Source organism: Sinocyclocheilus grahami, unplaced genomic scaffold (assembly GCF_001515645.1).
Source record: "Sinocyclocheilus grahami isolate Dianchi unplaced genomic scaffold, SAMN03320097.WGS_v1.1 scaffold850.1, whole genome shotgun sequence".
NCBI classification, from domain to species: domain Eukaryota; kingdom Metazoa; phylum Chordata; class Actinopteri; order Cypriniformes; family Cyprinidae; genus Sinocyclocheilus; species Sinocyclocheilus grahami.
In genome coordinates this window covers 155,355-174,366 of record NW_015506029.1, presented here as the reverse complement: position 1 = coordinate 174,366, position 19,012 = coordinate 155,355, and the positions used below count along the sequence as shown (strand labels likewise).

The window sequence follows — 19,012 nt, the reverse complement described above, 5'->3', positions numbered from 1 at the left end:
GCAGATACTGCTTTCTGTGATCGGCGATCTGCCTCAAAAATCCTGATCGGAGCACCCCTACAAATGATGTTTGCATTTCAATTTGAACAGAGCAGCTTGATTGCTTATTCATGACGTTATTTTATAGCGCACACTAACACATACAGACTCTATGAGGGCTAGTCAAAATTTTGGAATTAATGCAGCCAATGTTCATCAGCGTGTGAGTTTCTGCGTGTGCATGACTTTGCATGCATCATATACGGTTACCATCCATCTAGTGGATTTACATCTGTGACAAATTTTAAGTTTCACAGTTGCATGTGCATGCATCATTTTTAAGCCTTAATGACCCATGGGTCTGACTACAGTACTGCTCTAAAACTATAAGGCCATCTTGCTTCTTACATAGGCAGCTGGCTTCTAAGGCCGCATCTTAACTGAAATGGGCCCACACAAGTCACTGATTTGAAACACCCTACATAGGAAGCAACTACATGCATCATTAAATAGCATTTCACAGGCAAAGCAGGCAGGAGACTTCATTTGATTTCAATACAGGTGACGAGAGGAATGAAGCAAAACTCTAATATGCATAAATACACATGTTGGTAAGACTATTTAATGTTTTTGAAAAAAAGTATCTTATGCTCACCAAGGCTACATTTACTTTTTTTTAAAAATACAGCAAAACATTAATATTTTGAAATATGTATAATTTTAATAATATTTTTTCTGTTTTAATATATATTTAAAATGTAATTTATTACTGAATAAATTTATAGCTGAATTTTCAGCATCATCACTCCAGTCTTCAGTGTCACATGATCCTTTAGAATTTAAATACAGCAAAACATTAATATTTTGAAATATGTATAATTTTAATTTATTATACATATGTCACATGATCCTTTAGAATTCATTCTAATATGCTGATTTGGTGCTCAAGAAACATTTATTTTTATTATCAATGTTGAAAACGGTTGTGCTGCTTAGTACTTCTGTGAAAACTGTGTTTTTTTAGGATTTTTTCCGATGAATAGAACTCTCAAAAGAACAATTTATTTGAAATACAAAACTTTAACATTGTTTTAACATTATAAATGTCTCTTTACTCACTTTGCTGTACAGAACAAAAATCCGACCCCAAACATTTGAGCAGTACTTCAAATTTTCAGTTTCTATTTTCAGTAGTTTAAAAATACTTAAATATTTTAGTTTTTTTTTACTATTCTGTTTTTTAATGTATTTTTTATATGTATTAGTATTTTTATTATTTATTACAGCATTGAATGAATATGTATATCTAGAAACAACATTTCTCTCCTTTCATCTGCTTTGTGATTACCTGTACGTCATAGGTGCCATTAAGTACGGAGGACCTGGGTGACCCTGCTTCCGCCGCAGAGCCGCTCTGAGCTGACTGGCCGAGGAGGCGCGCTGAGTCTTTGGCCTGTGTTTGGGCTGTGAACTGCACCATGTTATGTAGTGCCAGAATCTTATTGTCCAGCTCCGCATCCTGCCGTGTCCGGTTGTGCAGGCCCAAATGGTACTTACGAAAGTGTTTGATCAGGTCCGTGGGGTCGTTGCCGTAGTAACCGTACCCACAAATGTTGCACTTGAAGTCTTGTAGTTTGGGTGAGATGGGTGGAGGTGCTCCCGTCTCAGCTCCCAGAGGGTTAGGGGCGTCCTCCTCTCCCCAAATGGGCCTCTGTGGATGAAGTGTAACCGGAGGGACTATAGAGCCTTCGATAGCCAAACAACGAGGGCTGTCAGAGCCCAGCAACGCTAGTGGGCTGTGTGTGGCGTCCCTCTCCTCTCCATTACTGGTGCAGCCCTGTACGATGACACCGCCTGACCGGGTGGTGGGTTTTAGACTGTCATCCTCACAGTCTCCTCTCTCACCTGGATCAGAGTTCGTTGGGGAGGCGGTAGAGTCCAGCGGTTCTGTATCAGTGCCCTCGCGGCTAGAGTAGGATGTTGCCAGGTTGTGGCTGGAGTTATGCAAGTCAGGCCTGTCTGGTTTGATGGGGCCAGGGGAGGACGGTTCCTCTTGTTCTTCACCCACAGCCCTGTCGGGCTCTGAAGCCTGGCTCCCCGCGTTCCCGCTCTCTGGGCCTGTGGCCTCGGCCGCCACCGGCTCGCCCTCCTCTTCTTCACCGCCAAAGCTTCTCAAAGGGGGATTCTTTTTCCGCACCATATCTGGAACCCAGCAAAAGAGAAGACCAATGTTAGAGACTCGCCATTACTCAAGTAGCTTGCTCAATGTGTGGTTCTGACTGCTCACATACTAAAAACTATTTTTTGAGCCAATGGAGCCTATTCTGCTCTCTATAAAAGCTTTTCGATTGTTCTTTGATTTTTGAAAATCGGAGACGGAATGCCCTAGAAACAGTTCTGCTGTTCCAGCTCAATCCATGAAGAGCAATGAGGTTCTAATATTGGTGACTATGTCAGCGCCGGCCTTTGTTGATGTTTTAATGAATAAAATCTGTGCACTTATGTCACTGATGTGGCTTAGGGATACACATTTTAATCAGTTACCAAAATCAAAGATGATAGGGGAGAGAGAGAAAAAAATGTGGAATTTATAAAGTGATTCATAGCAAAAAATTCCCATCAGAACTCAATGAAGTAATGCGTGTTAGTTCATAGCAGGCAAATCGCACTATTAACTAGACTTTCCTTTGGCACAAACTGCACAAAAGTGAATTTCTATGAAAGGTTTAGCATAGCGCTCAGTTAATTTTGCATTTGCAGGATGGTGTGCGTCTTGACCAGTTTCAATTTAGGGCAATTACAGTTTCTCATGGTTTAACAAAACAGGGGCCTGTCTTATTTCGACAGACTGTCGAGAGCAATTTCCTAATTTAGTCTGTGATGCAAATGGATATTAAATAAAGAAATTCATGCTTTACAAAAGGGCCACAACTTAACCCGAGCTAAGTTAATAAAAGCCTTGAAAATCGAATCACAAATATAACCACACCCAGTCATATCACTCACAGCATCTCTTACACTCTCATAGCGGGTGTGCTATCCATTTAAAATTGATACTGATGAGAAACGCACCTGTCTGTCATATAACTACCCTCTAAAAAAGATTGCTTTTGAAGAAATGTATTCAAATAACAGTGGTGTCTGTAGCGAGCGTGACTGACTGGTAGAAGAGATGCAACTAATGGCTGATCCCAGTTCTTGAAAGCCTACATTCTTAATCTGTCATAAAACATCCAAAACTACATATCATTATTGTATCATAACAAGAAATGCAATCAACGATGTAGCACTATATGCAAAAATAAATAAATACAAACGAAATATGCTTCTACATTATGCATTTGTATTTTGTTTAATATACATTTTATTGGAATTAAGACAGTTATTGGAATTCATTTTTGCCACCTCTAATAAGTCCATGGAAAGTCATCAAAAAGTCTGTGCAAACACAGTTATATTATATATATTTGTTCTGTTGAAATCTTACATGATCTCATTATTAGACTGCTGAGGGAAGTAAATGCAATACAATTGACTTTTCTTTATTTCCAAATATTCTTCCTTAAAAGTATTAAAAATATAATTAAATGAAACAAGAATCATTAAGAAGAATCAGAACCAGACTTATAAAAACTTACGATTCACATCCCTCATGAAAATGTTTTATTTATGCTGTGCTCTAAAATGTTTCATCTGCTAGATATTACTCATGCGTAAAGCTGGTGAATAAACATGCCCACAAGCCACTGTAATAACAGATTTGTGTTTAATTCTTCTTTTGAGTCGGGTATTTTCAATGATTCAGTCAAATCAGTTCAGAATTCAAGTCAGTTCAAATCTAAACGATTTGATCCCTGTTTCTGTCTAATATACTGTGGATCAAGTTAACCTCGATTTAAAATTTGCATAGCATATTAGGCTACAGAACTTATTTAGAGAGCTATTGATTTACTGAACTAAACACTTTCCCATTCTCATTTTCCTTTCACTGTCTCTCAGTTTCTGAGAATAAAGGCTCTTGCTATCAGGATGGAATACTAAGAAACATCTTAACCAACACAGAAGAAAAAAAAAGGAATAGAGTGGGAGGACCAGAATTTTTTTTAAATACCAGATATGGTGCACAATTACATTAAAACTTGCAGGGGAAGCGGTGAGACATTACCATTCCAGGCCGCCATCAGAAACCGAATAATCTGCTTTTATAGCTCCCAGGCATTTGCTGCGTTCCTGTACCAGTCAATTCAAATCACTAGTTCACTATCCACCCCCACCTCCTTTTCCTTTCCTATATTAAACTGCTCCTCTTGTGTTATTGTGCCTACTCAAGAACTTACTTAATAAAGTATAATATGCTTTTTGAAAAGGACAGGGCAATCGATTTTCTTAATTAAAAAAAGTAAGGAGGGGGTGAATAGATCGACAGCGGCCTCTGTCTGCATACAGAGCAGAAGAAGGAACAGGGCTGTCCCTTGAGCGCTCTATGACACTTCAGCTAATGCAACCTAATGACAGGAGTCAAAGCTCAATAGGGATTTGATAAGAGAGCATTACTACAACTAGCTTACAAACTGATGATTCTGACACTGTGTATGGGAGTGTTAAGCAAGTGTTAGCCTACTTAGTGAAGAATTCCAGGGGGTCTTGGAGAAGCGAATAAACAAAATGCTGTCAATTGCTTTCATCAGCCACATGATTTAAAGCTATATATTATGTTTTGACATTTGTTTTTCTTTTTTTTTATTGGAGAAATCTACTTGTTGACAGGCGCTTGATCACTGTCATTGTAACTAGGGATGTGCGCGACGACTAATTTGACTGTCGTTTAAACGAAACTTTTGTATCCGACTAGTCGACTAGTCTAAAACCAAGAAACCCCCAAAAGATGGTAAGCAAAAAAAAACTTTGTGCGTGCGTGTATCATATATTATAGCCTATATTTGAAATACTTAAAATAAAGTCAAAAACAATAGGAAGGTTTATCAAGAAATAGCATTAAAACATTTAAAAATGTACTTCGTGTAGGCTATATCGTCTAAAACCAAATCAATGCAACAAAGCCCATTTCACTTACTCAGACCATGCGTTATTTGTTCAGTGAAATTATCAACGTGGTCTGGTGAAAGATGGGACCTGAGGCGATTAACAATAAAAAATTTATTTTTATGCTTTTATGAGAAGCGTGACATATCAGGATAGTTCAATTAACATGCCATCAGATGCAAATTTTGCGTCATGAAGACATTTGCATGTTTTGTGTCCTTAAAAAATTTTTTTAAACAGGTAATCATACACAGACCCAAGCAGAACAGAACAACATTTTTTGTTCTTTTTGGGGAATTATTATTATTATAAGATCCAAAATAAACTGCAAACAAAAATATGTCTAATGATGGCTAATTTCCTGTGTGTTTCTGCATGTTGCTTGTACCACATAGGTTTTGTCATCTTCCTGGTGTGTGTTTGTATGTGTGTGGGTGTGTATTTTAAGCAGACTCATTAAGCAGTAATCTCTTGCTATGCAACACCTCGACACACTGCAGACGCTCTTAACCAAATCAACTGTAATGAGCGCACACAGTAAAGAAATGCGCAAAATACAAACACATGCAGAAATTACTTTTACATATACTCACACTGCCAGGGTCTAACTTCAACCACCTGGACATTGTCTGGACTCCACAATATACTGCCTAGTAGCGACTTGGTCTCTTCCTGCCATGAGTTAGACCCTACCACTAAAAATGGTCTGGTGAAAGATGGGACCTGAGGCGATTAACAATAAAAAATTTATTTTTATGCTTTTATGAGAAGCGTGACATATCAGGATAGTTCAATTAACATGCCATCAGATGCAAATTTTGCGTCATGAAGACATTTGCATGTTTTGTGTCCTTAAAAAATTTTTTTAAACAGGTAATCATACACAGACCCAAGCAGAACAGAACAACATTTTTTGTTCTTTTTGGGGAATTATTATTATTATAAGATCCAAAATAAACTGCAAACAAAAATATGTCTAATGATGGCTAATTTCCTGTGTGTTTCTGCATGTTGCTTGTACCACATAGGTTTTGTCATCTTCCTGGTGTGTGTTTGTATGTGTGTGGGTGTGTATTTTAAGCAGACTCATTAAGCAGTAATCTCTTGCTATGCAACACCTCGACACACTGCAGACGCTCTTAACCAAATCAACTGTAATGAGCGCACACAGTAAAGAAATGCGCAAAATACAAACACATGCAGAAATTACTTTTACATATACTCACACTGCCAGGGTCTAACTTCAACCACCTGGACATTGTCTGGACTCCACAATATACTGCCTAGTAGCGACTTGGTCTCTTCCTGCCATGAGTTAGACCCTACCACTAAAAATCTCATCAGATTAAGCAGAATGGGCCAGATTGTTGAGGAAATCCCCTGTAGTTGTTGTTGTGTTTGAAACAAGATCTCCTAAATGAGTTTGACAATGAAGATGACATATTTGGAGTCACATTGCCTCTTCACAAATGAGGCTCTGTGTGTATGTGGCCAGCCCTTTTGATACTAGAGATGGGCCAACAGGACTTTTTCACAGGGAGCTGCCTGTGCGACATTAGTGGAGTTTGTGTGAATGTAAACTGATGGCAAGTGGTCTCACAATGTTAGTTTGCCACTCAGCAATCCGCTTTTCATCTGTAGTTCATTTTGGATCATAGTGATGTCGTGAAACATCCGTCAGATACGAATGTTTTGAGTTGAATTGTTAAGTGCCTGCAGATGCTGGAGGTTTAATACATTTGTAAAGAAAGTGACATGATATCTGTGCATTACATGTACGTCTTTATAATATATACAGATGTTAATGTATATTTGTATTTTAAATGTTCCCATTTTTTGTATGGTGAGAATGTTTTTAATTTTTTTGGGCTATAAATAAAAAAAAATATTTCTTAAAAAAAACAGAACTGCTTATTAATATTTCCAAAAAGTCTACCAAATAAAACCCTTTCTTTAACTATAAGCAATTTCTGTAGTTAAATAGGACATGTGAATATTTAAATGATTATGTTCAGCTTTTGACAGTATTCACAGTATAACACTGCATGATAACAGACATCATTAAAGTACGGAAATTTGTATTTACTATTTTTACACACCAGAGGCTTTTAAATGAACTATGAATCTAACATATGTGTGTTAGAGAATGTACAAATGGTTAACATTGTTTATGTCATATCAGTCTGTCATGATATGATTAGCTAACTTAGTTAGTTGTTATTCTCGCATGGATAACTCTAGCAGGTTTGAAAAGCCCTTTAAAGTTAAATATGCACACAATTTGGATTAAATGAAAGTATAGTCAAATTTGATCTCTTGTATAGACTTTACAATAAGATACCATTCATTAACATGACTTAATGTTATTATTTAACATCAACTTACAGTGAGTGAACAATATATATTTTACAACATGAATTTATGTTTTTGAATGTTATTTAATACAAACACTTGATCATTCGTGTTTGTTCATTGTGCATTAAATAATTTTAACAGATTTAAATTTTGATTTTATGTATTAGTACATTTTGAAATTAACCCTAAGAAGAATAATTGCTATAACTATTGTTTATTGATAGGTCATGTTATTTAACACATGTAATCTTATTGTAAAGTGTTTTTAATACTACAGTTTCCATCTATTGGATATACACTTAATATATGTAATCTTATCTAAATTTATTACAAAACTGAGGTTTGTTATTTACTGAAAAGTTATATTTTAGCTGGTGTCAATGATCTAATGTTGCATTTGGTCAGACTCAGCCCATTGCTTTTCTTAAGTATATTATATTTTCCTTTTACAGCTGCAGGCTGAGGAAGATCATGAAACACACCAGCAAACCCTAAAACAGAACAGAAAAACACACGACTGAGTAATTTGACATAAAACAAACCAAAAGCAAGGATGAGTGGTACATATCGGATAAAGCACTGGAATTTATGTCTTCGCGTCGCTACTAGACTGAAACTTCAAGTTCTCCTGTTTATAATGATATATGACAATTGATGCTGACTGCTAGAATAGGTCTTAAAAAACAAAGAAAAGTGCAGGCGTGTCAGGTGCCCCAAAAATGTTATAGGTCTTTAAGGGTTAAGAATAACAACTGTTTTCAGTTTTAACTATCAGTGACATAAAACAGGAAGTTTGGGTGGGACATATCAAAGGGAAATGTCCCTTTTTTAAATAATCAAATAGCCAACAGGCTTTAGTTGGGGATTATTTGATTGGACAAAAATCTTTGTAGTTCAGGGTGAGTCAAAAATACTTGTTGGTCAATTTTCTTGGGATAAAAAAATATGTCCATTTAAAATGTATATCTGCAATGGGCTATTCTGCCAGCTTTTAGGAGCACACTATTGCCGTCAGAACTAACACAGATGGACTAAAACCCATAGGGGGTTTCAACATTTCACAGGGTCTTTAACACAATGAAACAATTATGTATTTTCTATAAGAAATATGTATAACAATACACATTTCAATTTTTGGCACCACATGCTGCACTTCCAGTCTCTGTTATCTTTAAGTCCAATATTGCTAATGCTGCTGTCCAGAGGCGAAAACATCACGTTTCTGTGTCATACACAAATGAAGAAAAGTTATTACCATAGCAACCATAATCTCTTTTCGATGATCTCATCTTTTCAGTTCATCTTAAGCAGCATCTAGTCATCAACAGAAAGCAAAAATCAGGATACAGGTTATACAAGGAAGAGTTGAATTAGGCCTGTCGCAATAATCAATATATCGATTTATCACGCAATATATGTACATGACCTCACCTAATTTTTGGTGATGCAATATATTGCCCATTATATTTACTTAAAAATTAATGTAACCGTGTTTTTGTACATTCCACTTGTGCCTGTGTCTTTTGCAGATTCTCGTACATAACGTGTAGTCATGAGGCGCTAGTTAACATAAAAAAAAATGCTTCTACAAAAAAAGTTTAATCTGCAGATATGGCTTTGTTTAGGGATCTGTGCCTTTGTGCATACAGACATCTGACTGCTAAGTAGGGATTGTGTTTTTCAGCAATAGTGTGCACCCTTAATTTACAGAGAAAAGAAGGTCAGGGAAAAATCTCCATACAAGTTCTTTGTGCATTTTTCTTTTTTTTCTACTTGTTACTTTGCACTTTTTATTAGAAAATGTTTATTTACAATTTATTCAAGTTTTAAAGGTATCTAATATTTTTTATTCTTAATTTCCATGATCTAAATATTCTTAAAAATTAAACGTTTGTTGTCATTTGGAAGTGTGTAGGCCTTCTTGCATTATTATGCTGTTACATTATGATTATATATTCAGTGGCATAAAATGGTCTTTAAAATGACAATAATATCGCTTATCGCAATTATTTCTGGAGCAATATATCAAACAACAAAAAGTTGTTATCGTGACAGGCCTAAGTTGAATATCAAACGAGAAAGTGCAGAACGTAGGCAGCCTCTCATAAGAGATTCAACCTTTAATGTAAACAAGAAGTGAGGAGACATATTTAGAGACTGAAATAAATCAACAGGCCTGCCAGAACACAAGGCTTTATTCAGAGGGTGTGTGCATGTGTGTGTGCGTGTATGGAACGGCATACTAATCTCCTCCCATCCTCAAACGTGCGAGAAGAATAAGATAAAAAACGAATACTGCCACTGCAACACTAAGGCCTTTGAAGGAGGCGGGGACTGCCAAAATCTGTCTCCGTACAGATGTCCGGGAACGCCGATCTGTGCTGCGCCCAATATTCCACTGACTTTGAAATATCAGCATGCAAAAGGAAAAAAGCGAGAAAAAAATAAAAGCAAAGAGCACTTGAAAAGAAAACGATGGTGTTCCTCATTAAAACCTGTGGCGATAGCCAGGTTTTATGATTCCGGAGTTACAAGGGAAGAGAGAAAAAAAAAAGATTTAAAAAGCTACATATGAAATCATAAAAGTGCATTTCAGGTAGAAAATTATACCTCATCAACTTTCATTAATATTTTGCTGTACCTCATTACATCTTTATCTTCATACTAAATTACTGTTGTGCAATAAACAAAAGATTAAGAGTTGACGGACCTGCAGGAGATGATTTCATTCCTGCTCGTTTGTGGTGGAGTCATCCAGCCACACAACACATATACAACTCTGTGAGAGGAAGTCCACCCACCTTAAGCGATGTGTCGTTTCAGTTTGAGAGAGCGAGAAAGTACAAAACTGACAGAGAAACGTCATAAAGAGAGAGAGTGTGTTTGTAGAGTAAGGAGAGAGGAGGGGTTGGCATGTCAAAAATAAAGAGCTTTTCCCATAATTCTCTTCACCCCCTGTTTTCCTTCCATGAGGCAGCTTGTGAAAGGGTGACGCGCTCAATAAGAAGGGTCCGTGACTAACTGCCTCTCTGTGACTTTTTTTCCCCCTTTTTTACGTGGCATGTCAACGGTACACAATACAACCAACACAATCCCCCTTCATGTTTATTCATGAGAACTCATTCACATCAAAGACGCAACACCAAAAACTGTTGCCTTTGGCAATGTTGGCAAGGTTTTAACCCCCCTCCACCCCCCGCTGCTTCTCTTAATCAACTGAACTGAAGTCAAACTGCAGAACATGTGGACCTGTTGCACTCGACCAAAAATGCTTGACAGATATTCCAATATGTCATGGTATCATGGTTTCCACAAAATGTTCTTCATCATTGAAAATATAAAGAAATGTTTCTCGAGCACCAAATCAGCATTTTAGAATGATTTCTAAAGGATCATGTGACAATGGCTACTGAAGATTTAGCTCTGTCTTCACAGGAATAAATTACATTTTGAAAGTAGAATAGTAAAATAGAAAACAGTTATTTTAAATTGTAATAATATTTCAAAATATTACTGCATTTTTGATCAAATAAATGCAGCCTTTGTGAGGATAAGAGAAACATTTAAAAATCTTACCGCCCCCATCGTTTTAAGTTTATGTAGAAGAAACCTAACTGCACAGTAAATTACATAGAACAGTATAACATCCATGTGTATGAACATGGATATATATATATAATATACAAAATGCCATGCCAAAATTATGCCAAAAAGTTTTGAGTTCATTTCTATTCCTTTTCATCTCTTTTTTTACGTAATTCAATTCATATGAAAATAAAAAATAAAAACTGTCAGTAGTGATGAACCACATTTAATTTATTTAAATAATTTAATAACAAAATATTTTCAAGGGTAAGTCATTAGTTAATTTTGTAAGAAAGTGCAGCACTAATAAATAAATAAACAAATCTTTAATATGAATTACAATTTTTCACAAAACACTGCTGATCTTTATTAGAAAATTAACAATCTTCCCACTTAGTTTTCATATCAGCAAATGTTGGTCAACCTCTAACCAGCAACCCTTGAATTTCCAAGAAAAAACTGTGATCAGACTCAATTTTCAAATTTGCATGTGACCTTACAGCACACAAATGCCTTGTTCACAACTACCTGCTTAATTTGCAAGACCGAGAACCTTCTGGCTTGAGTGGCATTATACCAGAACAGAAAAAAAGAACTTTCTATCAAATCTTTCCCAAATCCCTCCCCAATCGGCCTTCCAGTCAGGCAGTGTGGAGGGGGAGGAGCGGAGACCCCTGTCTGAATGACCTGGCCTCTGTGCACTCAATCAGCGCACGCTAGAACCGGAGACAACAGAGAACAACTGCTTCCCTTAAGCTTCCTGTGATCACAGGCCCCGAGCTGCCAGAGAGGGGCAGGGATCACGCGCTCTAGAGAGAACTGCAGATAACAGGCTTCCGCCAACGCCACCGTGTGTGAGTGCGTGCGTGTACGCGTGTGTGTGTGAAAAGACAGAGAGAAAGGAAGGAGAGACAGATGGGAAGACAGACCTCATGGAACGTAAAGGACCTGAGAAATGGCTGTTTTTTTAAAGATTACATGAACTCCTGGTCGCAACATGTTTTACTTCCGTTATGTGACATGTCCAAGTGAAACAGGACATTTAATGGAAAAAAAAGGAGGGCAAGACTTACTTATGCATTAGGAACTGATTGGATGGTGAAGAGTGGGCATTGCATACCAGAAATTACCCAGATTAAATGAGGGTATGCCAAAACATTGCCTAAATAACTTTTGTGCTATTGCTTAACATGACTCAAGAGACCTCAACAAAAAAATACATTTGTTTCAGATGAAGAGCAAGTTACGGCATTTTGATTAAAGATTATGGAGATTAAAAATATCTTCTTTTTTTTTTTTTGAAAATGAAAAGTAATTTTGAGAAAGAAAAAGAAAAAGTATAGAATATTTTTTGCATTGTGACATTATTTTCAAGACAAAGTACATTTCTCCTAAAATTCTCATTACTGTAATGCATATAAAAAGCATTGTCATTTTGTTACAAAATAATAAATATAATATATTCTATAATAGATTTAGTAACATATTCTCTATGCAAATTATAATCTCTTTTTTGTATTTTGATTTTGGAATGCAATTTGAGAAATATATTTGGATAGCTAAATAATCTTCATAAAAACTGGCAAGTCAATTCAACAATCATAAATAAATAAATAAATAAAAGTCATCATAAAAACTGCACAACTAATTAATTGCCAAACCATGCAAGCAGTCTTTCTAAATCTCCAGTGAAATTCTAAATTCTGTATTCAGAAAGCAAGTCACACCACGTGTGTGATCCTTCAAGCAGTGCTGTAGTACCCATCTAAAAATATATTTATTAAGCAACAGGAAAAGTCAGACGTGATTGTTCATTGCACAACGTGCCACCCGAGGCACTGATGAGAAATCACTTCTGCTCTGGTTTCTCTGTTCTCCCCCTGCTCTGCCTGCGCTGGGCTGCTCTCCTCTTTTCACACTCCTCCGTTTAATGAGTAGCAGAAACACCTCCTGCTCTGTGATATTTTTTTTAACTTGCCCATGAAGGACTAGCAGACAGTTAAAACCACCCTTCAGGCAGAACAATAGCTTTAATTTCCTTCTCTGCACCTTGATGATTGAAATGGTTACGAGGTTTTTACGAGCTGGCATCTCCCCAATGTCCTACCCAGGAGGAAACGGCTGATTGCAGCCCACCAACATGGAGTCACTCTGAGACGCACCATGAGATAAGATATCCAGAGATTTTAGATGAGCCGAGATGATTGAACATTGACTTTAACGAAAAGAAAGTTGAACAGGTAGAAAGTTTTAAATAAAGTTGAATGAAGTCTGCTGTGCTGCAATGATATTTTTTACTATTCAAAGCAAGCCGTTACAGCTACAGTGTGAAACCAACAGTAAACCACAGCCTGAGATGCATTTCCCCTCTGAGTTAAAAGCACAAAACGTTGCGACATATCTCAGGCTTCTCTAAAGTGACACTCCCAATCTCATTATAAGACTCTAGCCATTTTAAACCGACTACCTGACTTTCCACAAAACAAACAGAAAAAGCTGAGGAACTCTTTGAGTAAATAAAAAAACAAGACTGAGAGTATACGCATTTTATTACATGTAAATCTTAAAGTAATATCTTGCGTGAGAGTCTAAACTGAACTTCAAAGCTGGGGGGTCTTCATTTTAGTCAAAGTTAAAGAAATGTTCCGGGTTCAAGTCAAGTTCTGCCAACAGCAGTTGTGCAATAATGTCGATTAACACAGAAAATAATTATTTGTTCATCAGTTTAAAAATATGCAAAAGAACAGCCACAAATTAATGCATGAAACTACTATGATAGAAATGCTTAACAATCAAACTTTTCTGTACAAAAGTAATAATTCATTATTTGTACTTATAAAATGATCATGTAAAATCTGTACACTTTCATAAAATAGACATTTTAGAAATATCTATATTTTTTACTTTTAAATGGCTTTTTAAAGTATGGATAATATATATATATATATATATATATATATATATATATATATATATATATATATATATATATATATATATATATATATATATACAAATAAATATACACACACACAGGGCTTGACAATAAGAACAGCCCGATGGCCCAGGGCCAGTGTGAAACATGCTTGGGACAGTTGACCCGGATTGGGCCACTGCTGCGTCGTCACGAAAATGTATTCAAGCAAGACAACTACATTCAGTACTCGCGTGCTGTCTTCAGTGTGCACAGTGCGCCTTCTTGCACTTGAACGAACAAATACATACAAAAGTATGTCATAATACCCATCTAGACCCATCTAACTTTGTAGCTTTAACAATGATTAATCTATGTTTAATTAATACAGTGTAGTACAGATGCACCGGTCGACTGGCCATTTTTTGTTTTATTTCAACCGATCTCTGTTCCAGGCTTGCACACAAACTGCACTGCAATAATTTTTCCAAAATGTCATTTGTGAGGAAATATTACGAAGTGTATAAAGGCCATTAACAGAGGCAAGAGACGGTGAAGACGGACATAAAGAGGAGAAAATACTGTCGCAGGCAGAGCAAGATCACTGTTCCTGATGCGCAAAATGTTGGAAGAAAATCCTAAATATTGAATTGGGGATTTATATGAATGTATCTCTGAGGGGAACTGACTGTCTTCAGAAAAGTTTACATGGCGTTTTCTTTTCATCTTGCCTCTGTATAATGCATTTAAAATAGTGTTAAAGGAGACATATTATGCCCCTTTTTACAATATGTAATATAAGTCTCTGGTGTCCCCAGAATGTGTCTGTGAAGTTTCAGCTCAAAATACTCCACAGATCATTTATTATATCATTTTGAGTGGAAGCAGAAAAACGCTATTTTTCGGGCCTGTCTCTTTAAATGCAAATGAGCTGCTGCTCCCCGACCCCTTTTCCAGAATAGAGCTGCGCCATTAGAGCTCGTACCTGCGTACCTACATCTGTTTTGGTTCTGATTGTCATGTTTATCAGGCTGAAATCATGCGTTTTAAACCATATGAGTTTTAACTTCTGATATATGGTTTTCTGAGAGCACACATCTGAAGCACATGGACAGAAAGCGGCTGTCACAGCATGTGAGTACTAAACTAAGTTCTCATCCACACACAAGTTTACGTTAAAAACACACACGAATTACAAAAACAGTTGGTTATGTCTGTGAAGGTAAACAGCTGGGAAATAAATCGCATGTTTATTTTAGATCTGTGTGGCAGCAGCAATATACAGTAAATAAATCAATAAATCCACTGCTCTCTAGTCTCCTCTGAAGCTGGGACTGTAAATGGTGTTCTGTGCAGCCATTGACAGAACAGTTAGCATGTTTTGCTCAAACTTTCGCCATGGCATTAGAACTGGTACACCGTTGTCGCTTGCGAAAACACAGTAACGTCGCAGTGGGTGTAAATTTACAGATTAAGGGGCGGTAATATTATAATGAGATCCCTTTGCCACGTCACCAAGGGAGCGAAATCAGACGCGCTTGTTTTCTCAGACGCTTGCAGAAAAAGGCTTACCAAAACAAAGTTACTGGGTTAATCTTTTTCACGTTTCCTTGGTTGGTAGATGCACTGGGGACCTCATTATAGCACTTAAAACCTGGAAAAGTCAGATTTTCATGATATGTCACCTTTAATAAGTGCTGCACTGCTTTGTTTACAGCGGTAACCAAAGAAAGCGCCACCTGCTGTCAGAGAGTGAATTTGTGCTCTCATTCAGCCCATCTGCTGTTTTTCCTAAAGCATAATTTCATTTGTGTCTTTGTTTTATATGTTCAGTTGTGCTATTGTTTGTAATTTGTTCATTTGTTCTTGTTCACTTACTGTTCACTTGTCTTTAATAATGTTTCAACTTTATATTTGTTAGGCTAGTAGTTTTTGCTGTGGTCTCGAAATTGGAATCGAGAATTGTAAAATTAAATTGGTATCTAAAATGTTGGTGTTATATAAGGTTTATAAGCTATATAAGTTATTTATATTTATTAGAATAAAAGACAACATGGGTAAAAAAAAAACAATGATAACAGCACTGCTTTATTATTTTTATTTGCCGTTGAAAATATTGGCAGGGCTAGTAAAAATTATATATATAAAAATTATATATAAATTATATATATGCACAAACCACAATGTAAACACACTTACCAAATAAATTCTTAGATCAGGTCACGACTCGAAAATTGCTCAGGGAGAAAAATATAATCAGCCCAATATCATTTTATAGCATTTCAAAAATTGCTCTGGTTATTCTGAATGACATAATTGTGACATGCACACATTTCTATAAGTTATCATTTAAAAAAAAAATTCTGAATACGTACTTACATATTTAGTTATTATTAGACATGTACACTGCTTTTTTAAGTTTGATGACAATACTTGGAGGTTATGTGCCACTGTATTAATTTAATTTGTTCATAATTCCATTAGCATTTAGCTTTTAAATGTGTTGGTACCAACGTTGATAAAGAATCATGACACGTTTATTAATACTGAAATTTTGATATATCATTTCATCCCCTATGGGCTCTTGCAACCCCTGTCTCACACATGAGCTGTGGGCTTTGTTTGAGATGGTGAAACTTTGCTTTCTTCCTCTGTAGCAATGTCTTTGTCAGAGAAAAGGTCAGGTAATATTGTCTGTATGCACATATGTGTGGTTTCCACTGCACTAGAGTGCCATAATTGGTCTCACAGCAATTGTGTACCTGTATAAGAGCAAATATTACACATTTCCTCTCAATATAATGACTGTAAAGCCTGTACTTGCAAGTGCATGTGAGTGCACGCAAGAGTATGACTGTTTGCTAGAGAGCTTTTACGTTTTAGCCTCTGTACAATAATTCTCTACCTTGAGTGGAGCGCTTGGGGCTCGGATCACCCTCAACATATCAGCACAATTGACAAATCCAATCCCGACGCCTACACAAGTGCCTGGCTCTCCACTCAACAGCTTCCTATAGAATCATTGCCCCAGTTAGCTATAGCATGCAGGTCGTAGCACGCAAATTTATGGCACAGCTATATTGCATGGGGAATCTGAGTGCCTTGGCGTGCCGTTTATTGCCAGAAAAGTGGTAACGTAGGGCGTCATATTTGGTCACGGAGTGCAAATCTACAGTAGTTGGGGTTTCTGAATGAGGTAAAAAGAAGATAATTTAAAATTGATCTGAAATTTTGTTTTACAGTTGGTAAATGAGAAGAAATTTGAGCAAAAGCGGGCCTGAAATAAGGCTATTGCCAGATACCTCAAGATACATTCAAAACTGCCAAACAGATGAGAAAGACCCAGCTGACTCATAGACACAGCTGAAAAACAAGAAATGATTGCCCAAATAATGCCCTACACTGGATTGATGTTTAGGTAGCAGGATGCAGGAGGTGCTGAAGCAAATCATAGTTGCATTGTTACCACATTCTTTCCAGCCTGGTGTCACTGGCTTAATCCTCCACCGTCCAACTGTCCGCTTAAATCTTTCCCCCATGCCGCAATTGGCAAAGCCGAGCCGAAAGAGCACTAAAAGCTGCTTGGCTCCAGTTTGGCCATCCTGACCGCCTCCAAGTCAACCGGCCCCGACGTATAAATAAGAACAATATCAGATAAGTCTTGCAGGAAGCCTATAAACATTTACATTCTCTTTCAAGTGCTGTTTATGGATATTTTATCTCATATCTGGAAGTCGAAGGCATGGTGAAAAAAGACGGTGACCTGGGGAGGAATCCGAGGCGAGTGGTGAATCAAATAGGCAGCAGGCCCTGACAGGGACCCAGGCCCATTGACCATAATAGGTGTTGAGAGTGGCGGCCTCCACAGATGAGGAACCAGCTCCTTAGGCCTGCCAGAAGAGTTATGAGATGGTGCGTAGTGATGGGGAGGGGAGGGATGCCTGGTAAGCTACTAATTCTATATCTTCTTATGACAAAGACAAAGTGCAGCCAACAGAGTTCAGTCTGGGAGACGGAGAGAGGGAGCTTTTGAACTCACTAGTGTTGTGTTTAACAGAGTGGCCCACTCCTGTCTTCCTGTCCTCCAGCCTGATGCCTATCTGAGGCCGAAGTCTGACCACAGACAGTTAGCGTCTGGTTTGCTAAGCCTGAAAGATATGCGAAAAATTTTGTGATTACTTTTTTGCACCTATTAACCTTAGATTGCTTTTTAAGGTCGGTCCTCGAGCAAAAGCATGCAATAATGGTTACCAAATGAGTAGTATTCAGCTGGTCATCTGATCACAACATGACAGGCCTCATGAGGTAGGGCTGGGTAAAAAATATTGATATCTCAATATTAATCAATTCTCATTTTTACAAAACGATATCGATTCCTAAATCCCATGAATCGATTAGTCTAGTAGCCTGTTTTCAGTTAATGGACGGAACGTTGAAGGGCACTTCCCATCCAATATATCGCAATAAGCATTGTGTTTTGGTACTTTTAATATGAAACAAAGTCTCAGATTTCAAATTCTGTTCATTGTATTGCAGTATTCAAACAAAAAATGCCGTTTTGGCGCTGTTTAATGTGGAGTGACAGATCGCTGTAGCGCCTCAGTTCAACAGACGCAGCAGCGCGAGGCGCACGTGAACTGATCATCTCCTCCCCATTAATACCAGTTTAAGCACAAAATAAACATGACTAAACATCCGAAGGTAAGAAACGAAAGAGTACAACTTTACAATCCGTATCCTGTCTCATGTAATCGCTCAATCAGTGTTTCAGCCGCACAAAGACGTCAATATAACGGCTTGTAAACAATATCATGCAACGTCACATTTACCTCACAAAAATATATTCGGTGACCATAAACTCATTAGTAAGCTAGATAAATAAACTGTAAAGAGGGGCATTTTGCTAAATATATGCACCATATAACATATTCATTATAAATGTAACTGTTCTTCAATGTTTCATTTATGTTTGAATAAATCCATAAACTTTTTATGACAGCCACCATTGTTTATATTTCGAAAAAACGAATTGAAGTAGAAATATTACTATGTAATTGTAACTTTATTATTTTAAAACTTCATTAAGTGTAATTTTAAAAAATCAGTCAGTTTTAACCTTCAATATTATAGTAATGT

The 19,012-nt window shown here is 37.0% G+C and overlaps 1 protein-coding gene across 1 annotated transcript in view; it reads right to left on the bottom strand.

Annotated features, from left to right (window-relative positions):
• The window catches only part of LOC107562946 (zinc finger transcription factor Trps1-like), a 129,691-nt gene that overhangs the window by 97,200 nt on the left and 13,479 nt on the right, over positions 1–19,012 (bottom strand). Inside the window, exon 3 of the mRNA XM_016247707.1 lies at positions 1,328–2,181. Within this exon, the coding sequence (XP_016103193.1) occupies positions 1,328–2,181 (854 nt within the window). The remainder of the gene's footprint in view (positions 1–1,327; positions 2,182–19,012) is intronic.